This window comes from Puntigrus tetrazona, chromosome 4 (genome assembly GCF_018831695.1).
Source record: "Puntigrus tetrazona isolate hp1 chromosome 4, ASM1883169v1, whole genome shotgun sequence".
In the NCBI taxonomy this organism is placed as follows: domain Eukaryota; kingdom Metazoa; phylum Chordata; class Actinopteri; order Cypriniformes; family Cyprinidae; genus Puntigrus; species Puntigrus tetrazona.
In genome coordinates this window covers 401,412-426,926 of record NC_056702.1, presented here as the reverse complement: position 1 = coordinate 426,926, position 25,515 = coordinate 401,412, and the positions used below count along the sequence as shown (strand labels likewise).

Genomic DNA, 25,515 nt, shown 5'->3' with positions numbered 1-25,515 from the left:
GCGTTACGGATTCATCGTGTCGCGTCAAATCCCAGCGATCATTTGTCCTCTTAGAGCAGCGTGCACCAGTTTCAGCACTTGCCAATAAAGTTAAAAGGATGATAGTATGCTAATTGAGAAGTATTGTGTTTTTCTTCTAAGGCAGTGTACTCATTGTTGTGCTCTCGAAGGGTGAAGCAGGAGAGGGTGAAAATGAGGTGAAAAGAAATGCGCTGCAACACAGGGATTTTTGGCAGGGATGGTTGATTTTTATTCTGGCTTTGGGCCTACCTGTGCGAACAAGAGCCAAAGACTCCCCCCCCTGCTTTCCTGTGTAGAAGCCACCTGTTTCCTACAGCTCTCGATTTCTCCAGATTTTGAACCACAAACTCAAGGTCGCTTCTTAGCATCTGGGTGCTACAATATGAAGTCGTTCCCTCAGCAAGATATCTGACCTCTTCTAATGAGACAGCATTGGGCTCTTTATGATATCTTTGTTAGCAGTCGGCAAATCGAGTCGCGGAGTCGTCAGCTGGTGTGTGTGCCCTCAGAAGGCGCTAATGAGTGGATCTATGTAGTGACATTGTTCTGCTTGGTGCCACTGTATCCGTATCAGTCAGCATCTCTGACTCATGGGCTGTCTGTTCAGAGGCCTGTTCAGTATGGCACCCTGTGTTTAGAGACGCTGTTTCTTTCCCTCTCATTTACTTGCAAGAATCTTCTGCTCTTTAAAGCTCACAGTGAGGATTTTCTTGTGCTTTATGCTTCTTGCATAAAATTTTTTTTTTTTTTAAGAGAGGTGTACAACCACACACAGTGTTACTTGCAAGCATCTTGTGCTCTTTAAAGTTCACAAAGTGCATTTTCTAATGATTTATTTATTACAGATTTAAACAACTGCATTATTAACATTTACTTGTGGAAACGGCTACTTGACTAGTTGGTGTTAAATAGTTCATGTAATAGTTGATATAATTTGTTTAGTGTATACATGTACACGTACGTGTGTGTGTGTGTGTGTGTGTGTATGTAAACAAAAACATTTGGATGCGGTTAATAGTTTTGCTTAGAAATATGTATTGCTACTTCACTCATTGAGCACACCTGAGAAGACACGTGTTGTTAAACCCACGACTATCTGAATGAAGCACACCTTTTTGAATAACATCTGGTGTGGAATATTTCCAGGTGTAAGTGGGACGTTCACGCTCCTCCACCTGTATCCCACACCATCCAAGGAGCTGCTGCCCTACTTACTAATGTGTTAATTCCAGGGCAAATAAATGCTTTGCATTTTTCGCTGAGTTTAATCAGCCCTAAGTAGGAAGCTTCCAACATGAGCATTGTTCGAGTGCTTTCTGAAGGCCCTCTCATCTCTTCCAATAGTTTTTGATGCATTTCACACTGAAAACCTAAATCAAGCACGATTTCCACAGCTTGCTGCGAAGATGGGTCGAGTGGCTTGTAGACCCCCTGCTTAGTGCAGGTTTGCATGATAACGGCTCAAACGGGTTCCTGGGGGTGTGCAAACACGCTCTTCCTCCATATGACACGTTATCTATCTCATAAACATATGAATGTTTATGAAAGAAAATGGTGTAGGTGTAGATAAATGTGGACGTTTTTATCAACAACAAAGCTTTAAAAAGCATAAAAACCAACAGAAATGTTTTGTTCCATCTCTTGCAGACTACCTGTCCCAAGGTGTTGATCTGTCAGGTATTGACGTCATAGAAAATGACCTGCTGTTCATCAGCCGAGCTCGTCTGGAGGTTGAGAACCAAGCCAAGCGCTTACTGGAACAGGGCATGGAAATTCAGGTAAAAATAAAACTATGTCGGGGAGAAACGTCTGCATTTTGAAAAAGCTTTCAATGTTGTCAGCTACTTGGTTAAATGCAGCAGAGCTAACTACTTTTACAAATTGTTTGATTGAACTTTTAGGATGCTGGGTAGGTATGTGTTTGTTACTTGGCAGGCTCCAGCACCAAATCCAAGAACTGTTTACGAGTACAAGCATTTCTGAAAATTCCCAATTTGCATCGTGTTATGAATTGTCATCCCACATATTTCAAGCACAACCGTGAACCGAATTCAGTATACGTGCATAAATGTTCACGCGTTTAGTTGCTCTTAAAAGGTAATTGATGAAGCCATGTCTGACCTAAAACTAGTTGAAACCTGTGTCTGTATTCGTTCTGTCTCTCTCCGTTTCTCCCTCAGCATGTTTCTCTGTCACACGACGCAATCACACACAGCAGATGGGCCACACTGGCCTTTTCTCCCCGTCTACAGACACGGACATCACACTGAACTGTCCAGTCACATTTTAAAAATTCAGCGGCCACATGGAGCTGTCTCAGGGGCTGAGAGATGCAGAATATTGTTCAGTAAATGACCGTTTTAAAATGCCTGCACAAATAATCTACGTTGCATATCATCATATGAATGCAGCTGTCACGGCCATTTTCGCTCATTGCATCTTTAACATTTTTCCTTTTGATTGACAGTTTAATTTTTCAGCTCGGTTTTTGTAGCAAATCAATGGAGGGCTCCAGTTGGAGATGAAATGCTGGCAACAAGGTCAGAAAAGTATTGCTTTATGCATGTCAGTGTCCATCTTTGAAAGCATGGTGTGGGGATGAACAACCTATAGCTGAGCTGGTCCAGTCAGGCTTTTTGATCCTGCATATTTAATGGTTTCTATTGCTAGCCGCTTGGGAAAATAAGCCTCCCAGTGCCTGCCGGCTGTATTTTTTTTTTTTTTTTTTTTTTTTTTTTTTTACTTTTTTCAGCTTCACAGGTTGATTGTGTGATGGTCGCTCACCCCCATCTTTCACAAATTGTCTCAAGGTTATTGGCTGCAGACAACGAAATGGCATTGACCACTGCGTGATCTCTTTAAATTTAGATATTGGCCAATGAAAGTTTATGGCTACAGTGGCTTTCAAAACCTAGTGCACTGCGTTTTTAGGGAATATTATCTTCCAGTGACACTGAGAAAAGGAGAGTCTCGGTGTAATGGTTTACAATGCATTTAAAATACGTTTATTTAGAGATAAGTGTTTTAAATATACTACTTTAACTTGAGAAATGTTACTTTTCTGCATAGAAATCTAGTTATGAAATGGTCTTTTTTTTTTTAACGGAGCAGAAATCCTTTTTATCTCTTGTTCACTTCAATTAAGTGTGAACGGCTAGTTCAATCTCAGTTCTTTATCCCATGCATCTCTAACATATTCCTTCTCTGCTGTCTCCCTACAACACATTCTTGCCCTATTAGCATCTCATTATAAAACCAAGCGATGCAAGAGCCCCCTGACCTCTGTTCATGTATTTGTTGTTCTGGATCTTATCACGTAGTTCACTCCACTCCTCCACGGCCAGTCCTGCATCAGTATATTTAGAATTGTGTGGGTTACATAAGCCGCTATTCCTGAGCTCGTATGGAGAGATGGTCCTCTTCATTTCACTCTTTCAGTCCGAACAAAAAAAGGAAAAAAAACGAGGAATTTTAACCAAGATATCGTAAATCTTTTAATGTCTTTTAATGGAATCGTTCTGGCTTTCATGCAAGTTAAGCTGTATCGACAGCATCTCGTCCCTAAGCTTACAGTAATGCACTTACAGTATAAAATTAAATGGCAAAGATATTTGCATGTTGATGGTAGAATGCTTTCGAATCTTGTCCATTTCAACATTTACTCCCATACGGTGTCTTGACTCACACTGTAAGTGCATTACAGTAAAGATACTTTGTTTCTCTTTTTAAAATAATTAATTTTTTTTTTTTTGATACAGTTGTTTTTATTGATTTGGTGTTTTTTTTAAACAGGGTTCCTGTAATTAAGTTTTGATGAAAAGAAACTAAGAAAAACATAATCTGACTAATCGTCTTAAAGCAGCAGGAACTGTTTTGCATTTCTTTGAAAACGTATCGGAGGATTGGAGGGTTTCTTCTGTCCTTAATTGCTTTTTGGTGCATAGTGGCATAGTGCTTAGTCTATTTTTCTCCTCTAAATTTCATTAGAATCGTACAGAAGAGTGGTGCTTTACATCAGTGCATTCGTGTTTTGAAAGCATCAGCTGTCTGATTCGCTGCCATATTGTCAGAAGGGCACTTGAAAGGAGAGTGCGTTTGAAGGTCAAAATTAGACATCGACGTGCAGGGAGGCAGAACAAAAAACGTAGCCTGTATCTGCGCATCAATTTCAGATGGGGTGAGAGAAGAGGAGGTCTGTTCAATTTTTTATCCACCTTGTTTCATGTTTGTTTTTATTTCTCTTCTCATACATTTATATCAGCTGCTTAAGAGGGATGTTTTCACACAGAAGGTCATGAGAGGTGACACTCTTGGGTGAATGGAGAAGAAATCTTTTTTTTTTTTGGTGTGTATGAGGGGATGAGGTTTTGGAAGTGGATTCTCATTACCAAAGTGAAGGTTTTTGCTTACTCGGCAAACATTGGCTGGAGGTCACTGAGGTGTGTGTGTGTGTGTGTGTGTGTGTGTGTGTGGTCCGAGCCGGAGATGCGTACTAGGGTCTCAAAGGGCTCAAAATTCAGTCGCATGAGTGTGTCCACAGACACACATATACAAATGACTACTCTCGCCTTGGCTCCCGTCTTCCTGACCCAGAAAAGCAGAGTACTCACGGGGCCAGTGTCCTGTTTCAATGGCTCGTAGGGGAATGGACATTAATGCAGCCTTCTCGCTTACAGAAGAGAAAAAAATGACAATCTCTCCATCCACGATACAGTGAGTGACCCCAAAAATGTCATTGCATTGCATTGACCGGGAAAAAAAACGTTACAAGCGAAACATGAAAAAAAAAAAAAAAACGTTTTGAAATAATTGTGGAATATTTGGACTTCATAAATTCACTAAAATCTTTTTTGGGACCTCTGTATTCCTAAAAACATCTATTAATATAAAGGTCATGAGACTAGACTAATTTTTTTGGATATCGTTTTCACATTTACAGTTTTTACAATTTAAACATTCATGATTCCTGTATAAAAACAAAATTGTGGGAAAGAGTGTTTTTAACATTGTATCTGTTACTGATGATACTGTATAGTGGTTCTATGAAAAATGTTTAAATATCCTTAAAAACCTTTCCGTTCCGCACAAGCTTTTTTGTGGTAAAAATGGCTTCTTAAATGATCCTTTTTTTTTTCTTTTTCCTTTTCAAATTTTAACTCAAAATGTTTTTTTTCCCCATCACCTGTAATCTGAATAAATAAGTTTGTTCGGATAGGACGGTGTGTAATATTTAGGGGCTCCATTGACAGAAATGGAATATAATATTAGTAACCTACACACTGAACCAACAACAATAAACATAATATTTGCAAAATTTACACACTGTGCCTTTAAGGTTTTGTGGTCCAGGTCATTTTTCTTTTGCACTGTACTTTTGTAGGACTAAATTTGTCCTAATGTATTTGGGAGATGTTAAGAAAGCTAGTTTTAGCGTCGTTTGACTGCTGATCAGCACAGTCTTGAGAAATAATTTGACCAGGTTCGCGCATGATCAAAAACGGCAAAAAAACTGACCCGCGGCAGATATAACTAGTGATATCACAGGAGTGTGGTTCCTCCACATGACAGATTAGACACTGCCTGCACCGGAGGAGTGTGGATGGATAGAACCAATGACAGGAGGGAACGAATGAGTCTGGGTTTTAACTGAGTCACTGGCTTTGACAGACAGATGCGCCTCCTGCCCCACCATGAGTAACTGTGTATTACACAAGCAGCCGCAGCAGAACATTGATCACGCACCCTTTACACAATACGTCACCTTTGTCCATTTCAAGAGGTCAAAAGTGCACCAGATGGTTGTCTCGCATAGATTTTCGTTCCGTTAATATGAGGTCCACAATCAGTTGGGTCATATTATTATTTTTCAACCAACTCATTTCGCCATCTATATCTAATTAGTCCAGATATACTGTTTTCCATGTATGTTTATCAGGTTTTACGTTCGTTTATTTTTGAATTGATATTATGCATGCTTAAAAAGAAACATTCTTTATAAAAAAGTGCATCTTTATCATTTCAATTTTTTTTTAAATACTCTTTTATAATAAGAAAAAATTATTCTTTAAGTACTTTTCATTGCAAGAACCCAAAATTGTTCTTCCAGCGCATTTCTGTGAATACCCAACCTTCATTCTTAGACTCTATCTTAGATGGATGCTGTTAGGATTGAAATGATTTTCATTTCCATGCATTTGTCCATTCTGTCTGTTTTGTTTAGTTTGGTCCATTGTCATGGTGGAATGTGATTTTTGTCATCCAGAGCTTAATAGAGCCATGTACCTGCGGCATGTAATGGAATTTTCTCTCAGTCGCTGCTGAAAAGACACAACAAAAATGTTATCCGCCTTGGGCCAAACAAATACTGACAAGAATGTTAAGTGAAATCGATTCAGTGATTCTTTTCTTTCTCTGCAATACCACACAGCAATTTCACTTTTTTTTTCTATGTTAATAAATGTCTTTTGCTCATGCATGATTATTTATAGACAGTCTCCTGCCATTGTGCAATATCTATCACTAATGATTTGATAAGAGCATTTTTTTTTTTTAATTGTTCCTTCAGGGCTGATCTTGATGCATGACTCAAACTGTGCATAAGAGGGTAGTAATCATTTAGAAATGCCTTTTTTGCACACATTTTAGCTTGTCGCTGCATTGTTCCCCAGTATGGCAGGACTCAAAGCAGTTTGGTATTTGTAAACGTCTGATCGGAGACGTGTGGCTTAGTTTGTGCTCCTTTGAATACATTTTGCATGCTGACATTTTAAGGTGACAGGAAACGGTGTTGCCCTTTAAGCCAACGCAGTCAGGATTTAAACGGGGTTAAAATTATGTGTGCGTTCTTGAATGATCAGATCTGTGTTATATTGCAAGAGGCTTTGCTTTGTTATGTGACAGATGGGTCCTTATCCTGAGAACCTGCCGGAGTCAGCTGTGTTTGTATACGTAAAGACAGGTTTGTCAGATATGGATATGACAGCTTCCTTTTTGTTTCAGACAAGAAAGAAACGGCATGGTGAATTGTTTTTAATTTACTCAGAGATAAAATATCCAGCCTGTACAAGAGTTGAACGACTACTCGCTCTCGTGCATGATTTTCAGTGATGAAATTGAGTCATTCATCCTACGCTCTCAAACATAACAATATAAACTAACAATTTATTACTCTAATTCAATAGCTTGCAATACCATCAATAGTAGCATCCTTTTCAGCTTTGCCATTTACAGTGTTTTGAGTGCATCAGGTGTATCATATATATTATGTATATAATATCAGAAATATACATTTTTGCTGGTTTTTATGTTAGCGCTCGTTGATTTGGTTTGCCGTTTTGCTTTATGGATTTTTTTTTCCAATGCCTGTGGGGAAAATGAATGGGGGGAAAATGCCAAGGCGACAAAAAAAAATGGATGTCATTGTTGCACTCTATTCAAATCTTGATTCATTTTCTCACGTTTTCCAATGGACTCGACTACGCCGGTCACCGAAAAGGTTACGCAGTCACCCCCCTGATATTCACGGTCCATCCATTTTTTGAGGCATGTGTTTGAGTAACCTTTACATCAAAAGGAATGTCTCTCAGGAGCTGAAGCTGCTAAGGAGTAAAATCATTGCTTTTGTGCGCACCTTAAGTCTTTTTCTTTTGCCACCTTTATTTCCACGAAGCTTTGTGCCTCCCTTTCCTTCGCCTTCTCACTCACTTCAAACATAACATCTCTGTCACACTCTCACATTTTTTTCTCTGTTTGCTCTCTAAAGACCATGAAGATGGAATATAGATGTGTTGGATTGCTCATATAGCTGTCAAGAAGTGAGCAGGTGTGGCTTGTTCTGGCTTGTCAGTGGAAAGAAGGCATATGTTTTGTTCCAAATGATCGTACTACTCGTATATATGTATCTACAGTATGCATACTGTGCTCAATATGCCCTTTTTCTCTTTATGCTTTTTCATAAGTGATATCCTGAAGGAGACTTGTATGAGTAGAATCTCACTGCTGAACACATCAAGTCTGCATGAAAAAAAATGACACTACATTTTCTAAATGCATGTTTTAAGCCCTAACATGAACAGCTGATAATAATAATATAGTTTATTTTATAATATTAATATTACTTTCAGCACATTTTTAAAAGAGCCTTTCAGTTTACTTTAAGCAGAAACAACTAATATAAGATTAACAATAATAATAATAATAATAATACAACATGATCAAGCAAAAGCAACCTGAAAAGCTTAATCTGTACATTTCATTTAAAATAGTTTTTACTAGTGAATGATTAATCACATCCAAAATCATTTTATAATTTTTCAGTGTACTCAAAGTATGTACATTTGTCTATTATTATATTTAACATTATCTAAACATAAAATTTATATAATATAAAATTTTAAACTAAATATTTAAGCAATTTTTTTTTTTATTTTAGAAATAAAAACAACGTTTAATTCAGATGGAAACTAAAAGCTTCAGTTCTGCTTCATACAGTTAGGGTTGCCAGGTCTGCATGACAAAACTAGCCTAAGCCCTTCGAAAACAGGCAGGATGTTTCAATATGAGCATCTCAGTCAAATGTAATTTATGCAGTATTTCAAACCCTTGCCCCACGGGGGGAAATCAAACCACTGCGACAGTTTAAAAGTACTCAAAATCATAAATTGGAAAGTGCAAGGAAATATTGAGCGCTCATTTAAAAGCAATTTCAATAATCATCTTATTAAAATTGGTAGAAATGCCCCAAAATTATATATAATGTTAGAATGCTTGCAGAAAACACGTAGTAGTAGTGGGCAGTAATGACCTGAAAGTCAGTGGTCCTGTATGAAGACTTCTCCAATCTTTTAGTCCCTGCTTGAATCCCTGCAAAATGTTCATCTGCCTCAACATCCAGTCAACAACCAATCTACCGAACCAAGAGCCAATCCTGCAATTTTTCGATAATCTGATTCACTTTGATGTATGTTGCTGCTTGAATTTCATTGCGACACTAAACCAGGCATGTCTGAAACTGGGAGACCAGCAGGGCAACCTGCTAAGCCAGCTAAGACCAACAAACCTCTGTAGACTGGATTAAAGCTTTGTTTTTCAGCAGGGCTCTGTACGATGTATTGAAAGAATACTGCTACGCTGTTACAGATCACAAACCTGTTAGCAACTGGCTCCCATGTGTGCTGATTAGCGCTTCTCGTTCTTGCACGTCGACTTCTCTCGCCCATTACCCATCAGTAACACGTTACTGCCAAGCACCCACCTGACAAATTACTGTTACCATGGAGACCATATGCACACACTTTTTAACATCCCTTCTGCCTGGTGTCCATTCTTCGCAATTAAAAAAAGTCACACAAAGGTTCAAAGCACAAGGATGCTGCATTTTATTTATAGGTTTTATAGTATCATTGAGAATGAGCTAGTCCTGTTGCGCTTGATGAGTGATAGTATCATATTTTGATGTGTACCTTGCTGATTGATTATACTGCGATACCATGAAATGCTATCCTGCTAGTATCGATAAACATGATATTTGCATGGTTTGTTAATACTCTATTCCAGCACCGTTCAAGTACCTTGATCATAAGACTATGTCATCAGATTTTGGCTTGGACAGTGGATGAGAAAATTAAGTTATGATTAAGTTACCACCATAACTTTCGTACACAAGTTTGTTTGTCTGAACAAGTATTCTGCTTTTACAAGATTGAATAGATTTTTTATTTATGGTTATGCATGTCCATCTTTTTTCAGTAGTTTAACTTGCACTCTTGAATTAGCGCTAAATAAATATATAATGGCACATAATGGGAACTTATTCCAATTTTTAATAACATTTAACAGGATCATTAAAAGATGTCCATTAAATTTGGGTTACACTGACATGAAAGAAATGGCATATGATATGATATGCATTTAACCTCAGTTCTTAAAAAATGCATGAATGAAAGGAGTTAATTTCCTTTTAATGCCAGTGCAAATCTAAGTTTCTTAATCGCTGAAGATGTTCTCTCTCATTAGTAATGCTGAGCACACCTCATCTTTCACCTTTCTCCTTTCCATAATCATCAGTTCTCTCCCAAATTGAGTTCATTTCTTCCTGGTCTGGCATTGCTGTGACATTTACCAAGTGCGTCTTAAAAGGCTTTAATCGGTCTTCGTCGTGTTTGTTTTTGGGTTGCTGTGGAAACATGGCACGTAAATGAACGTCTAAGTGATCCATCATCTTTTCACTTTTTCCTCACACTCGAAGTCTCACTTTCGCCCTCTCTCTGTTCTTCAGCAGTACTTTTGCATGGCCATGACACTTTTCTAAATGTGAGAAAACAAACTCTGCATGTTCATATGGGCTGTCGGCAGCCATGTTTATTGTTGTTTCTGGATTGAGAAAGACTAGACCCAAAAGGAAAATAAATGTTCAGCAGACATTTAAAGATTTAGCAGACTTTTTAAAAATGTCCTCTGGTCAAGCCAGTGACTTCATCGCATTCTTTAGGAAGTGACTACAGTGAAATTCACAGGACAAACATAAGCGAGTATTTGATCAAGCAGTAAGCCCCAAATTCAGCTTTGCATTGTACCTAACAACGCCCCTTACCTATTATAAATTCACTTTAAACCATGCCTTCAGGGGGCTTATTGCTTTCATAACGGTTATTCCTAATACGCAGTAAGGTTTCACAAAATAAAACTGAATAAATAAATAAATAAAATCATTATTTTTCCACCAAACAATATAGTTCCTCAGAAACGCTTGAGGTTGGAACGCAGTGGTTGCCAAGCAACACGCAGCCATAAACAAAGATGTGTGTTTGTAGAGTATTTTACAACAGCTTCGAACACGGCTCAACCAATCAGAATCAAGGACCAGAAATGTTTGTTTTATAATTGATGTTTTGAGCTCTCATGATTATTTCCACCCTATGCATTTAATTGCCATTTGTGTAAACAAATAATTAAAATTATCTATTGCAAAATGAATTTAAACTTAAATTAAGGATGGTATTTTTAAAAGTCTTGATATGATATTATGTGTGATTTTATTATTTGTAACGTTACTAAGAACTTGCTAATACTTACTGATGTTTGTGCAATTGTTTACCCACCCATAATTATGTCACTTCTTGAAGGAAGTTTTATCTGTGATTTTTGTCTCTTAAAAAAATCCCAGTTATTTGTATTTTATTTGTTTATACAAAATTTAATAGAGTATTACTTAGCATATAATGGGCGTAATGTTCTCATCGTAGGAATTACTTGGGCACTATATGGGCAAAGACCCCTGGTGTCACCTACTTATCAGCTATTGGTTGGTTTGACAAATATCCGGACTGAGTCTTCCATATGGTGACAAAACAAACACAGCCAGAAGCTAATGACACTGGCATGGTGACCAGGTGTTTTTATGAAAGGAAGCAATTGGCTGGAAATTGCTGTTGTTTTTCTCCTAAGGCACTGTGCCCCTACGTGATGGGCAGGGTCACCATATTTCTGTTGAGGTGGCATACTTGATATAGCCTGCAGTTCCCTTTTTGGCCTGTGTATTTTTTTCCCAATGTGCTTCCTCCAAAGAAAGGATATCTACTTGAAGCATTCATGCAGGACGAGGGTTGACCAAATTGAATTCTACCAAGCAGGAGGGAATTTAATCAAGCCCCCACACAGTGTCTGTAATGGAGGTGATAGCATCTGTGAGGTATAGTTATTACAGGCCCAGGTAGGATACCTGATGTAGGCAGGTAGGACTGTGATAGTGACCCAAGGATGATCTACCACATCTCCCATCCCAACTTATTTACCTTATGTGGCCCAGTTTCTTCTGCCAGGTTAAACGTTAATAGATCAACTTGTTGTTGTTTTTCTTATAAACCACCACTGAGAGGAATATGAAAGTTACCAAGGCCATCAAAGAGCAAATGCAAGAAGCAATAAGAGGCTATTTCACATGCATTTTGTCTCCTACGTTCCCCTGGAGAAACACGCCTTAATCTCAAGATGGCAAAAATAACATTGGCACATCTCAAACCTCTTAATACATACGATCTGTAGGATTCAGATACAGTGACGTGTTTGCCAAGCCTGCCACCTGCCTTTTGCAATTATGTAAGAACCTTTTGGATCTGCATTATGGTACATGAAGTGCCTTACAATGAAGATGGCAAGACCTTTTCTGACCTTCACCATTTGCGAGGGGTTATCTGATCTAAACATATTCATTCCAGTATGAAATGTAATTCTCCCAAGAAACATATCAAGAAAGGGCACTACACCCTACGCAAGTTCATGCGATCCCTTGGACAGAATGAATTCTGCATCTGCTGGACAGCGGACGGAGTGAGACGGGCACTGACAAAACTAAACCCGCTGTATAAGATTTCCCACTCTTTGCAACAATAGCCCACAACATGCAAACCAATCTAATCAACATGGAACCCGAGGTGTATTTTTAGTTGCATTTCACCTTCCCAGTGATGGCCAACTGTCTATTTTCCCAATCAAAAATTGGTCTCTTCTGCAGTTTGAGCTTAAAAGCATTAGCCTAAATATGTTTTTCTCCCTCTTGCCGGAAAAGAAAGCGATCGTTGGCCACCTGTTCCAGCTAAGTGCTAATTCTGGGAACAAAAGCGTAGTGCTTGCCTGGATGTGAGTAATGTGAAAACACCTCATTCACGGCAGTTGGCGGCTAGCCATCCTGGGTCACCGGATTGCACTGAGCTGATCAAATCCATCTCCACGGTGACTGTGCATGTCCCTGCTAAACCATTATCCCTCTGCAGTTCAGGGTAAATGAGGGCTAGCGCAGCACATGCTGCGAGTGAACCTGCTGCAAGCAATTAGGTCTTTCCCAATCCTCTGTTTTCCTTTGTCTGTGATTCACATCTGTTCTTTGACAACTACACTCACTATTGCATAAGTGACAACATATGATTAATGCTGCTGGACAACAGCCAGTTTTGGCTGGGTTTGCGAATGTTTCAGCTCCAGCTGAGCAGTACAGATAAAACAATTATACCACTGTGTTTTTCAGCAGCTACAGATATTAAATGCTATAAGTTGATGGAAATTTTTTTGCACCAGACTATCATACTATGGCTCAACTTAAGAAAGCAAATTACGAAAACATCTTCATTAGTTTAGCAGCAAAACCAAATACAGAAACAGTCTGCAAGTAGCACAGTTTTCAAATACCATGGATAAACTATAGTTAATGTAGCAAAAGCAGGGTTAATTTGTGTTTACCTAGTCTAACTCTATTAACCAATTACTAGTAACCATGTTAATCTCATTATTACTTAACTAGTAAAACCATGGTTAATTTCTGTAAGATTTAGTTGTGCAAGTCAGCCATCTTACATAATGTTTCATTGTGGTTTTTTTGTCAGCTAATATTGTCCAAAAAAGCTATGGAATCATGATCGTCGTGTATAAATGAACAAAAATCTCACCTTTCAGAGAAGACATTGATAAGCATGTGCTAGCCTGGTTTATCACCCGATTAGCCTCCCTTAAACATTTCAGATGAGTCTGTGCATATTTGCAGAGTGTTTCTGCATTTGTTTGTATTGCAAGTATTTGCAGTGCATTTCTGTATTTAGCCATGTTGTGAGTATTTTAGCATGTGTTGTCAAACTAGGGCTGCTCCCTAATAGTTAGTCGACCAGAAGAGACTTGGTTGACCAATATTTTATTAGTCACTTAATAAATAAACATAAAATCCACAAGCAAAGACTATGGTGATACAGTACATCAGGTGCATCCAAATGCATTCATTCATCAGCATCAAGTATTATTAATATTATCTGAAACATGTAAGTATTAGCATGGACGCTCCAGTTAATGTTCACCTAGAGATATGTGTGCAGAGAGTGAAGAGCTCTGAAAATACTGCTCATTTTTGGCCATACAGATAAGAGTAATACACATTTCAAATCTGTATCACGTTATTTGCGTGTACTTACAATAAAAAACAATTTTGTAAGATAATGATAGAAAACAGCATGTGCTTTCTGTCGTTTCTGTCTGTGAACTTGAGCGTAAAAAAAGTGTCTACCTATCTTTGCCTTACAGACAAAAAAAACATCTAGAGAGAGATAAATGCCTACTTTTTAAATGAACCAATTCAAACTGAAAACAAATAATCAAACAAATAATGTCATCCGTACATAACGTCACTACTAAAGAGATCAACGAAAGCACTAGTTGATCAAAATATTTAAATGTTAATGCAGGCAAGCATGTGCTTCTGTACTTATTAGGATAAAGGCAATTAAAGGCTCATAAATGGTTCATTAATAAACATGCTAATAATTCAGTAATGCTTAAAATGAACGACTAATGTTCAACCATGTTGCTCGTGTTTTTTCTATTTGCATTTTTTTTGGCTTTGTTCATTTGTTGCAGTATTTCAATCCAATTGACTCTTAAAAAGTTATTTTTTTACATCAACAGTTGTTTAAAATATTAGAAATTGTGAAATCTTTCACAATTGTGCACATTTCTCTCCAAAGACATGAAATTCAGAGCTCAGAAAATCTGCTGAAGCCCTGTCCTCAGTTTTAGCCTTGACTTCAAGTGGACTTGAAGACAGCATGAGGGAAGCAATGTGTGTCCATCATTTGCGTGATTAGAGCTTGAAAACGCTGATTGCCGCCAAGTACTTAGCCACCACTGATGGCTTTATCCTACCACTCCTGCCTATTACACTCAATCTGTGCACCATCAGTCAAGCACATACACAAAAAGAGGGTAGATTTACTGGATTATCACTTGCTATCATCTGTTCTTTTTTTTTATTAGTTAAGCACATCTGTTGCATGCATTCATTCACCTGCAGCTTTACGTGTACCGCTTGGGAAAGCGGCGACTGGGCCTGATCATCTTTGATCCACTGAGATTAGATTGAAGTTGGACGGGGTCTTGAATCGGTTGTAATGCTTGGCTCTTTCATCCTGGAAGATTAAATTAAAGGCAGGATCAGAGATCAGCACCGTCTGCTAGAAGCTGCTTTGAATGCAGCATTGGAGAGCTTCCTGTGTTGCTTTTAAAACTCCAATGTCCTGTAGTCATTGCTAAGCTGAGACAGTTGAATTTAAAGAATTTGAATTTGACCTACTTTCCTAACATGTGCTCTGGTGTTTAGAGCAATGACGTCAATCGGAGGCTCTCGCGGCAAGTGCTGCACAGTCTGTGATCTCCTCATGCGGAGAAGACTAGTCTCAGGTGTAAATTTGACTTGGAACAGAAGATGCAAATGTAAAGAGTTTGGCAGGTCAGGCATATTTTAATGCACTCGGATTTCTGTGTCTCGCCACATCGGTTCTGTTCAAATATTCAAAACCATTGAACACAAAATACAAAATGAAACAAGTAGTTTGTCGAAATCCGTCCTCGATCACTTTTAGTCAGCTTTGACACAACTCTTCTCAGCTAGCAAATCTTTTTAAAGTGAAATAGCTTCATCACCGGACCTGAATACAGCGTGCTGATTTGCTAAAAAGGACTAATCTGCTTCTGTTCAAAAACTACAAGAGCGCTTGCCATATTCTGCAGTAAAACAGGAACTCGTGATGCTTTGAAAGTGGACAATAGCGACAAAACGTGATGAGATTTATGTCGCACTATATGTGGAGATTAATGCATGACACTTTATTCTCTTTGCAGTTATGACACTTATTAGTTTCCGAGCAGGAATTAATACATTTTTATTCTTCTTTTTAAAATGTCTCAAAACTTTGCATGCATCAGAACTGGTGAAAATTTACGCCAGGAGTGTGTGTGGCAAAATGGCTCGACAGCGCCACCTATGCACTTTCAACGGATTGCACCTCAGCCTGCGTTTCACGTATATGAGTGAAAATCAATACACTGAACACATCTATATAAGCACATCTATATGGCAATATTCTATTATAATCATAGGGCTACCAACTGGCAAATTGCTTATTTTGCACTAACTTCGACATGTAATGTCCAATCTGCATCAAACTTAATTTGTTTTATAAAAGCACTGGTCTAAAAACCTCTACATGCCAGTGTTCAGTCTGATGTATTCTTTCTGCCTTTACGTTTAATTAAACTTATAACCTTGCTTCTGTTTGAGCCACACGGTATTACATGTGATTTAAGCCATTATTGCAGCACATTGTAGCTCATACAGTGTATTTTGTTATAGAATGTTTTATTTGTTTATCCCACAGAATCCCTCTCAGGTGGGAACAGCCCTACAGGTGTTTTACAACCTTGGCAATCTGAGAGAGACTATAAGAAGTGTAGTGCATGGATACAGGACATCTGTGCAGGAGAATGTTGTTAATGCCCTGGACATTAAAGTCCTAACTCAACCTGCTAACACTAGAGGTTTGTAGATCGGTGCATTTTTGGCTGTTTTAGAGTGCTTGCTGATATTGCATTGCATCTTAGCGTGTGCCTCTCTGTGTTTAGGTGCCCCTGGAAGAGCTGTCATGCCCACCCCAGGGAATACAGCTGCGTTTCGAGCTGCCCTTTGGACAAATTTAGAGAAACTAATGGACCAGATCTGTGCAGCGTGTGGTCAGGTATGCGGAAGTTATCAAACAGATGTTACTATTATAAAACACTGTTAGTGTCATTAGGCAAAACACCAGCAGTTTACAGATGGCTGTGATATTACCATGTCCCACTCCAATTTGTCTGGTGTTCACTTGTAAAAGCCATGAAATATTAAGCTTGATTAAGCTCTGGAATGAACTTTTTGGCACTCCTGTTAATGGTAGAATGAGGATGCTTAAGAGGGGAGAAAAGATTGCTGCCACTTTTCTCCACTCATACATGCTGTTCGAGTCCATGCATTACTTAAATAGCTTGATGCGCAAGTTGTTTTGGAAATATATTGTTGGTAAAGAAATGTATACAAATCAGCTCATCTGATTTTGTATTGAATGCATTGTGCATTAATAAAGTGCACATTATTAATACGTTTTAAAAGGTTTGCTGTATGAAAGCAATATAAGTTACACCTATTTTTCTAAAAGCCAAGTGTTCGATTTGGATCGTGCTTGTCTTTAAATATATATATTGGTTTAATTTTCTGCTATGTTCCCGAACAGGTGCAGCACCTGCAGAAGGTTCTAACCAAAAAGAGGGACCCAGTGTCTCATGTCTGCTTTATTGATGAAATAATCAAGGTGAGAGGGAAAATATGATTTCAAATCTATACTTTTGTTGTGTGTGTGTGTGTGTGTGTATGACAGAAGCAGTTAAATGTTGTTTGTAAAGTCGCAATGGGAAGTTATGTGTCGATAATGTACGTATCCCACGAGTGAACCGTTTGTCCTTGATATGTAGTGATTTATTACAAAGGTTTTCTGTGTGTTGCCCTTGCCTTTGGCTGGCCTGCCTGCATAGCCCCTGCTGGTTCACTTGCTGCTGGCACATTAGCAGTAAATGACATCCTAATTGGTGTCTGCAGGTGGCTGGCCCCTCTGTGACAAGGTTATCTACCCCACTCGCATACACACATGCACACACGTATATCCACCACACCACACATTTTCAGCCAGACAGTGATGGGACACTTTTATCTACATTCTCCATTTGGCTCTGGGTGACTTTGTGAACTAGCAGGAGTGTGTTGGTGCACGCTGAGCGACAAGAACAGTGTTTGCAAAGGCATATGCATCGCGCCTACCCTTTGGTATCCCAGACATCCGTGGCTCTCCATTCCTTCAGTGGCGAATTTGGCTAATTACAGCCGGTAATTAAGGTGCTATTTTCTGCTAAATGAAGGGCTAAACTGTGAGATCAGAACAGTTTAGGGAGGGGTGGTAAGATTTCACAGATGGATTGCAAAGAGAGCATATAATGCTGGGAATTAGAGCTGGCCTTTAGCGACTCATTTCCTTAAACCATAACCAGCAAAGCTGATGTGGGGCATAGATTTCTGGTTATCTGATGCAGAATTGTGGCATGGATATATTTGGAATAGCATACTGCTATATATTCTGTGTGCGTACTGTGCAAAGCGTGTAAATTGTTCGCATGCATTTTCAGTGAGAATTTGTGACTGTGATCATTTAGTAAAGATAATATTTCTAAAACCATTAATGCATGCAAGGCGGTGTTTTTTTGAATACGTAGTCATGCCGTTCATTCCTCTAGCCTTTATATTAACAGTCAAGCACGAGTCGTAGACAAAGTAAAGCTAAAGAGACAAAGTAGACACTACATTGCTCAACCAATGAATCAAAAACAATATCAACCACAATTTTAATGTTTGGTTAACTGACAAATTTAGATTACAGTAATGCAATTTCATTATAACTGCAAGCCACTTGCTTTAAACGTAATGGGGTCAGCGTAGCATACTACTGCATACTAATGTTTTAGTTGCATAAAGTATACTGCACAGTATGTTAATATTGCATTCTGAACACAGCTATAGCTGTGTCTTGCATTTGTGAGAAAGAAAAAAGGTTGGTCTCTAAACCTACAGTCGTTTTCTCTCTCTCTGTTGGTATTCCTCCCATTTCCACTCAGTAAACAGTTTCGGGGGAGATGAGTTGAGCGGCTTCTAATCACCTCTTGGAAATCGAGATTTTTGGTCAGAAGATTGAGGTCTGCAGGAATTGGGGGGGGTTTCCATGGCAACGTATTCTCCTACTCTCCCATAAACCTTTTTCTTTCCTTGTTGAAAAACCGAAAGGAAAAGCGAAAAGTTCGATTTGAGAGTGGTTTTGCAAAATTTGCCTCTCTTGAATATGTGACCATGGACCACAAAACCAGTCATAAGTGTAAATATTTTGAAACTGAAATGTATACATCATCTGAAAGCTGAAGGAGAGGACAATATTTAGCCGAGATACAACCTTTAAAAATTATGAGAGCTGAGGGTGCAAAAAAATCTAAATACTGGGAAAATCGAATCAAAAATTAAGTTTTAATGTATTAACGGTAGTAAATTTACAAAATATTTTTGTAAGATGATCATTACTCAATATCCTAATGATTTTTGGCAAAAAAAAATTTAAATTGGTAAAGATTTTTGGCTACAACTACAAATATACCACAGTGACTTAAGGTTTTGTGGTCCAGGGTTACGCATGTAAGAAAAAACTTAATGATGAACAGAGATAAAAGTTGAAATAGTACTACAGCATACATGCGCTGATTTAAATGTAATGCTCAATGGACCTAAATGTGTTTATCTTAAGTTGACAAGCTCGCATTCTAAATGAAGAAAAAGCTAGTAGAAAGGGATAACTTGAAATTCAAAGCACCCAGAATGACTGACAGGGTGTCATTGGGTGCTCGGGCAGCCGTCAGCTGTAGATGAAAGGCGGCCGACATTTAAAAGGCTCCCGTGAAAGGTGTTGCAGGGCAGACACCTCTTTTAGAGCCTCACAAAAAGCTCTACAGCGCCTCTGAACCTTCAGTTTAACAAGGTGCATACAGGAGACGGGACACATATGCAGTATAGGAAAACACATACAGGAACTTTGTGCGGGAGTCAATGTACAGCACAACAAAGCTGCTGTCGGATTCCCTGGAGACTGGAAAAGGTGGGTGAATGCCATGTTTTTTTGTTTTCTTTCTCTGCCTCCGCTTCAAAAGCTGTTTTCAAACTCCCACAATCTCACACCTTTATTTGTGGCAAAAACACCCCCCACACAGGCACCCATCGGAAAGCAAAACCTGAAAACCGCTACATTTAACAGTTACACAAGTAGCAGACCTTCCCGTTGGATTCCCAGCTGCTTTTATGTAGCAAACAAGCCTTCTGGCTCACTGGCATGAGTTCATCTTTGCGGATGGCCCTTTTGTTAACTTTAGGTGTCTTAAATGTGAAATACCTCAAAAAAAAAAAAAAAAACGAAATCGGCTGAAGTACCGGAGCATATATAAAAATCGGAGCATTTCATTTTACTATACTATTTCACTATATTTTATTATACTGTACTATCCAATATTGGTTTTGTTTCATTGATGATGGCACAAATTTTCTTTCAATACATAAAGATGTTTACATTTTGATGATTGATGTTTTTAAAAAAAAATAAAGAAAAAAAAACTTGATGTGTATTTCCAAATGTTCAGATTGCGAATGCAGTCTTACATTTTTGGACCCGCTGTATATATACTTCATATTTTTAACTTTCGAGTCTCCGTACTTCATCTTGTCACATTTTTTTCTTTGGAGAATTCTCAGATTTGTAGCAGCAGAAATTGTGTGAGTCATAAGAGAGAGTCATTTATATCACTGTAAAGTCACTGCAAACTACTTTAGGCTGATGTACGGTGAGTCAGCGGGGACGTTCGGAGCAGGTTGATTTGCTCAGGTGATGTGTGGATGAAAACAGTACTGCTGCTTGCTTTCTGCCTCCAGCAAAACAACAGATGTAGGAAAGGACAGAAACGGAGGAAGTGATGGGGTAGTGGATTAACTCTTCTTTAATGGCCTTGAGCTCCGTACTAAAATATATTGGTTCGGGCTCACCCCATTCCCGCCGTGTATATTAAATCAAACCTTTTGCAATCATTGTGCATCTTGTTGACTGTAAATTAAACAGTTATACTGTGCACATATACTATTTTAGTCAGTAAAAAAATCAGACTGAATTCAGGTGATTCTCTTTTAAGTAAATGCGATCTCCCTTTTGTATGTAAATTAGGTTTCAAAATAAAGTTTGTACTGATCCCCGAATAGCTCAGCAGTGTGGTTGACAGGGTAAGGATCAGACAAACTAACTGCTTCTTTATTTGGCTGATCCTTAGACACTCCAGGCTCTTTACACACATAGTGAGAAGTGGTTAGATTGGCACATGACTCGCATCCTTCAGCGTTAGACCATATTTGTTTTGTCATGATTCCTAAATGATTATTTGCCATAGACTTCATAGTTTACACACAAATACACAAACGGATACGACAGTCATCATTTTGTCAATGATTGCTAATGCCTGTGTAATAACATAAATAGTGTGGGGGGATCATATTATTTTTAACCCATTAAAAGTACAATCAAAATGTCTTGCACCGGACAGATTGTAATTTTGCTGTGAAAAAAGTTGATTCCTTGCCCGTTTTTATTTTTAATGTGAAATGTGACCTTAGTTTTATGATTTATGTTTTATGGTTATGGGCCATTAAGAGCAGTCATAACAGCTTTGTTTGCATAGTGTGTTAATGCATATATGTTTTTATGCGTGTCAGAGGCCATTATGGTAAAGTTCATGTGTTCTCTCTCTCTCTTATCAGGATGGGCAGCCTGACATCTTGCACACCTTCTGGAGTTCAGTCACTCAGACGCTCTCCGAGGAGCTGCAGAAAGCCACAGCTGGTGAGTCTCAGTCTGAGGTTTTTGTTTAAGACGATGCCCCGCCATGCATCTCAAAAGCTCATTCTGTGTGTGAGTGTGTTACACAAGCTCCCCTCCTGCGCCCAGTCTCTCTCTTCTCCTCCGCTCTTGCTTTCTTTTCATTACATTGCAGTCGGATTCAAACTCTATTACCCACGTACACTCTTCTGGAGTTGCTTTTGAGAAGAGTGACTCGGTTAACCCTCTCCTGAACGAAGTGAGCCTGTATGTTTTCTCTGATATTGTTTATTCTTCTCTTCCACTTCACACCATAATCTCAAGCCAGGGGGGCTCCTTGGGGAAGCGTTTACACTTCCATAATCTCTGATGATTTTTAGAGTTCAGATGCAGCCAATGAGAGAGCCCATCAGCAATATAGACACAAAATGATGATCTCTACACTGATCTCAGGTTGTTATGATCACTAAGAAGCAGGATAAATCAAGGTGTTAGGTCACGAGGGAATATGGAGGAAGCAGAACTCACAGATGTGAGATTCATGTGGCTCCACAGGTGTATGACCAAAACAGACTCCCCTCTTTATTTCTTTTTAAATTAGCCTGAAACTTGGGAAGCTACAGTATCATTGCAGAATAGCTTTTTCCACCAACTTTGGGATAGATTTTAGACCCCAGCTCTTTAAAGGTCAAAGTGTACTTAGGCAAAGTTTGTGACCGGAATAGCATGTGCACAACTCGATTTTTGTAAGTGTGCAGTTTTTGATTTGGTTTTGCACTGATGAGTTACTTCACAAAGCAAGGGTAAATAAAGAATTGATGTTTGAATAATTGCAGTATTTTCTTTAACCAAGAAACACTGCCTACAAAGGCTGATGTTTTTGTATGTTTGAAGAGCGGAAAAGAGTCTAGTTGGAGCCAATATACTAGATATCCTGTGCATAGCGTTTCGTTTTATATCATTACATTTTGGCCAAGTGTATTAAACAACAAAGGCTGAGTGCCCATGTAGCTGTAAGGCTACGAGTATGGCATACAGGGTGAAAGACCTAGCTTTTATACACTTATTGATACACTTATATTGTATATCTATTGATTGTTTTATAGGCTGGTGAGAATTACATTTAAATGCTCAACAAACAGTTTTATCTAAAACAATTTGTTCATCCATGCCTTCTCAAAATCATGACCTTGCCATTGGATTGTGGTTTTAAACCCCAAAAGGGATGTTTAATGAGCTATAGTCATTGTGTTCTTGAACTTGGCACTTAACCCTTAACCCTAGGTTAAGTAGTATTACTACTTAATTGGTGCATCATTTCGGTCGCTGTATTACAACAAAAAACACCACATTAATAGATCACACTGACTCATGATTGCAACTGGTGCCCATCTTAATTAGTGAGCTAAAGATCTCGGGCAGCACTTCCTCCCTGCAGAGACACTGTAATTTAGACCTTGGCCTTGATGATGTGGCTCTATTGATCCCTGCTTGTGTTATCATGGCCTAATGATGCCTTGTGCTTCACTCCCTCTGATCAATAGGAGGCAAATAGGAGCCTTTGCATCACTTTCATTATTTAAATGCTTGTGCATTACTCCATCTTCTAAGCTTTTATCAAGGTTGATTTGAAACCTCTCAATCAAACTTGCTTTTATTTTCTCCAGACCCTATTGGGCTCACCTTGTACACCTAGTAGGGAAACTATGGCAAAATATTCTCCCAAAATGAGACCGTTCGAGGTGAAGATGCTTTTACAAACTTTGTAGCTCCAAGAGATCGTCAGAAAACATTTTAGTTCTCGGATCGATTGTTATGGACTCTGTTCTGAGACATCAATGCTCCACAAGCCTTCAAAGAAGATGTTTATAAATGATTTATCACTTCCTCTTTGTCCTAAAATACGTTTTGTGACTACTGACAGCTCCCTGCCTCTTCCCAGAATTCTTTCCTGAACTGTTTGCCTTTCAAAGAGCAGGTCAAAGTATGAAGCCGTTATTCCTCTCAATGTTCAGCGTAGGCTTCCTGACTTGGCCTTCAGCATTTTTTAAACCCTTGGGGAAACGTATGAATTAATTTGCTAACAGTAAGAGTGCTGGTCTAGAGTCATATATTCTCTATAGTTATTAATGTTTTCATTTCATTATTGTATCACAATATGAAAGGCAAAGCCTGTCTCGTTCAATGAAGATGCCATTTTTCAACCACTGACGTTTATTTGTTGGTTTTTGTATGCACCTCATCACCTTCCCCCAGGAAAGATTTTCTTGACAGTTATGGGTTGTGTTTGAACACTGCTGCATGGCAGTTTTATGAAGTGAGAAATTTTAAGCTTCACTACCGGCAATAAATCGGACACATAGCATCAGCTGAACATGGCTACAGCTCATAGTCAGCACTCTATGATCAGAGTAGAAGTACCAGGACTCATCTTTGTTCGAGTGATATCAAAACAAAGATGCTTGCGCATTTGAGCTACTCAATTATGCATTCATCAAATCAATCAGCATAGGAAACAATCTGCATAATATTCATAATGAGCATTTAATCACCTGTAAAGATGGGTTATTACCATATTAATGAAGAGGCATTTTTTTTATGCAATTTCATCCATTTGACTCTCATTTTGCCAAGTATATTCTCTTTATTAGACATTGTTTTTGTTAGATTGGTTTGAGATGAGGGATTTGGTTTTTCATCTCATTGAGGCACAAAGAAAGGATTTTGGAGTCACTGCTTGCTATTGTTGAAGGTAACACCTTTTTCAATTAAATGCCATTCACAACAATGTAGGCTTTATAACCCTGATTTCTAAACTATAGTGAAACTGACAATTAAAGTCAACATTAAATTAAATTTACTATTAAAAGTCATTAGTTTTTTAGATTCTTTATTGCATATCATTCAAAAGAATTTTCTGTTGTATTTTTTTGTAATCATAAGTCTATGAATTTGCATTTGCATTTAATCTACTGTACTAATGCAGTATTTCTAAAATGTCAATACTGGGACAAAGACACAAACACAAGGACTAATCTGTTGTATAGTTCTAGGATCACAGTTCTAGGAACTAGTTAGCATGGCGGTTCCAAGAGAACCTATTTCCCCCTTGGGATTATTCTTGGTTGCATTTACACCAGCAGCAGAGACGTTTTTATTCATTGCATTTATTGCAAGAATGCCCTTTATGTCCAGTCTTCTCTCTAAATGCATCCTGTTCTCAGTGTATTTTTTTCTTTTATTCTTAGCATCAACCTTCCTGAAGCAGGCTCTGGAGGGAGAGTATCCCAAACTCTTGAGGCTTTATAATGAGCTATGGAAGAGGCTGCAGCAGTACAGCGCTAGCATACAGGGGGCGCTAGTGAGTAGTGGTGCAGGTCTTGATGTTGAACTGCCAGTGTCAGAGCATGATACTGAAGATTTGTTCACCCGGACCAAACCAGACTATGAGTGAGTACTATTTTAATAAAATACACATACACCGTTACATGTAACCTAATTCACCAACATCTGGATTACATCTCATTCTTGCATAAAAATCAAGGAAGTAGATGGCTGTACCATGGCCGCAGCAGGCGCAGTGATATCAAGCAAACTTTATTTCGCCAGGATGAGAGTATAGTTCCTAGCCATAGAAGCCTAGAAAGTTGCAACTTTTCATTTTTTGCCAGTCTTAGTACATCACACAGAAGAGTCAAGTTTTAAATTGGAAAATTAACTTGTTGGTCATTCTTGAATGCAATGCTACTGGTCTAATTAGATTCAATGAACTATGCTAAGCTATGCTAAAAGTGCTATCGCCAGACCCAGAGATCGGCTCAATCTACTCAGAAATGGTACAACTCAACCCTGGGGGAGTTGGAGAATGAGCCTATTTCCAAAAAAAGTGAAGTGTTCCTTTAAAACACTTTGTTAAAAGTTGCAAGGTGGCTAACGTTTTTTTATTTACCTGTATGTCAGCACAGTGAAGTGTTAAAACTGTATTTACAATGTTTAAAGTAGCCGACAATAATAAATATGCCTTGTTTTTGAACTGTAGATGTAGCTAAATAGGTAGTTTAAGAACCACTGATTTGACCGTTTGATACAGAAGTGTTTCATGATAAATAATAAGTCTGCCAAAATATAGTAGCTGCTACAGGAGTTGGTACTTTTAATAAAGCAGTGGCTAAGACCAAGACAGCAGAGATTATTCATGGTTACAACAATA

General features: G+C 38.5%; 1 protein-coding gene across 2 annotated transcripts in view; it reads left to right on the top strand.

Moving 5' to 3' along the window:
- cog5 (component of oligomeric golgi complex 5) overlaps positions 1-25,515 on the top strand; it is a 65,584-nt gene that overhangs the window by 22,136 nt on the left and 17,933 nt on the right. For both annotated transcript variants that reach the window (XM_043236900.1, XM_043236901.1), the window contains exons 7-12: positions 1,669-1,799; positions 16,212-16,371; positions 16,456-16,568; positions 17,100-17,177; positions 21,248-21,329; positions 24,554-24,755. In XM_043236900.1, coding sequence (XP_043092835.1) covers positions 1,669-1,799; positions 16,212-16,371; positions 16,456-16,568; positions 17,100-17,177; positions 21,248-21,329; positions 24,554-24,755 — 766 coding nt within the window. The remainder of the gene's footprint in view (positions 1-1,668; positions 1,800-16,211; positions 16,372-16,455; positions 16,569-17,099; positions 17,178-21,247; positions 21,330-24,553; positions 24,756-25,515) is intronic.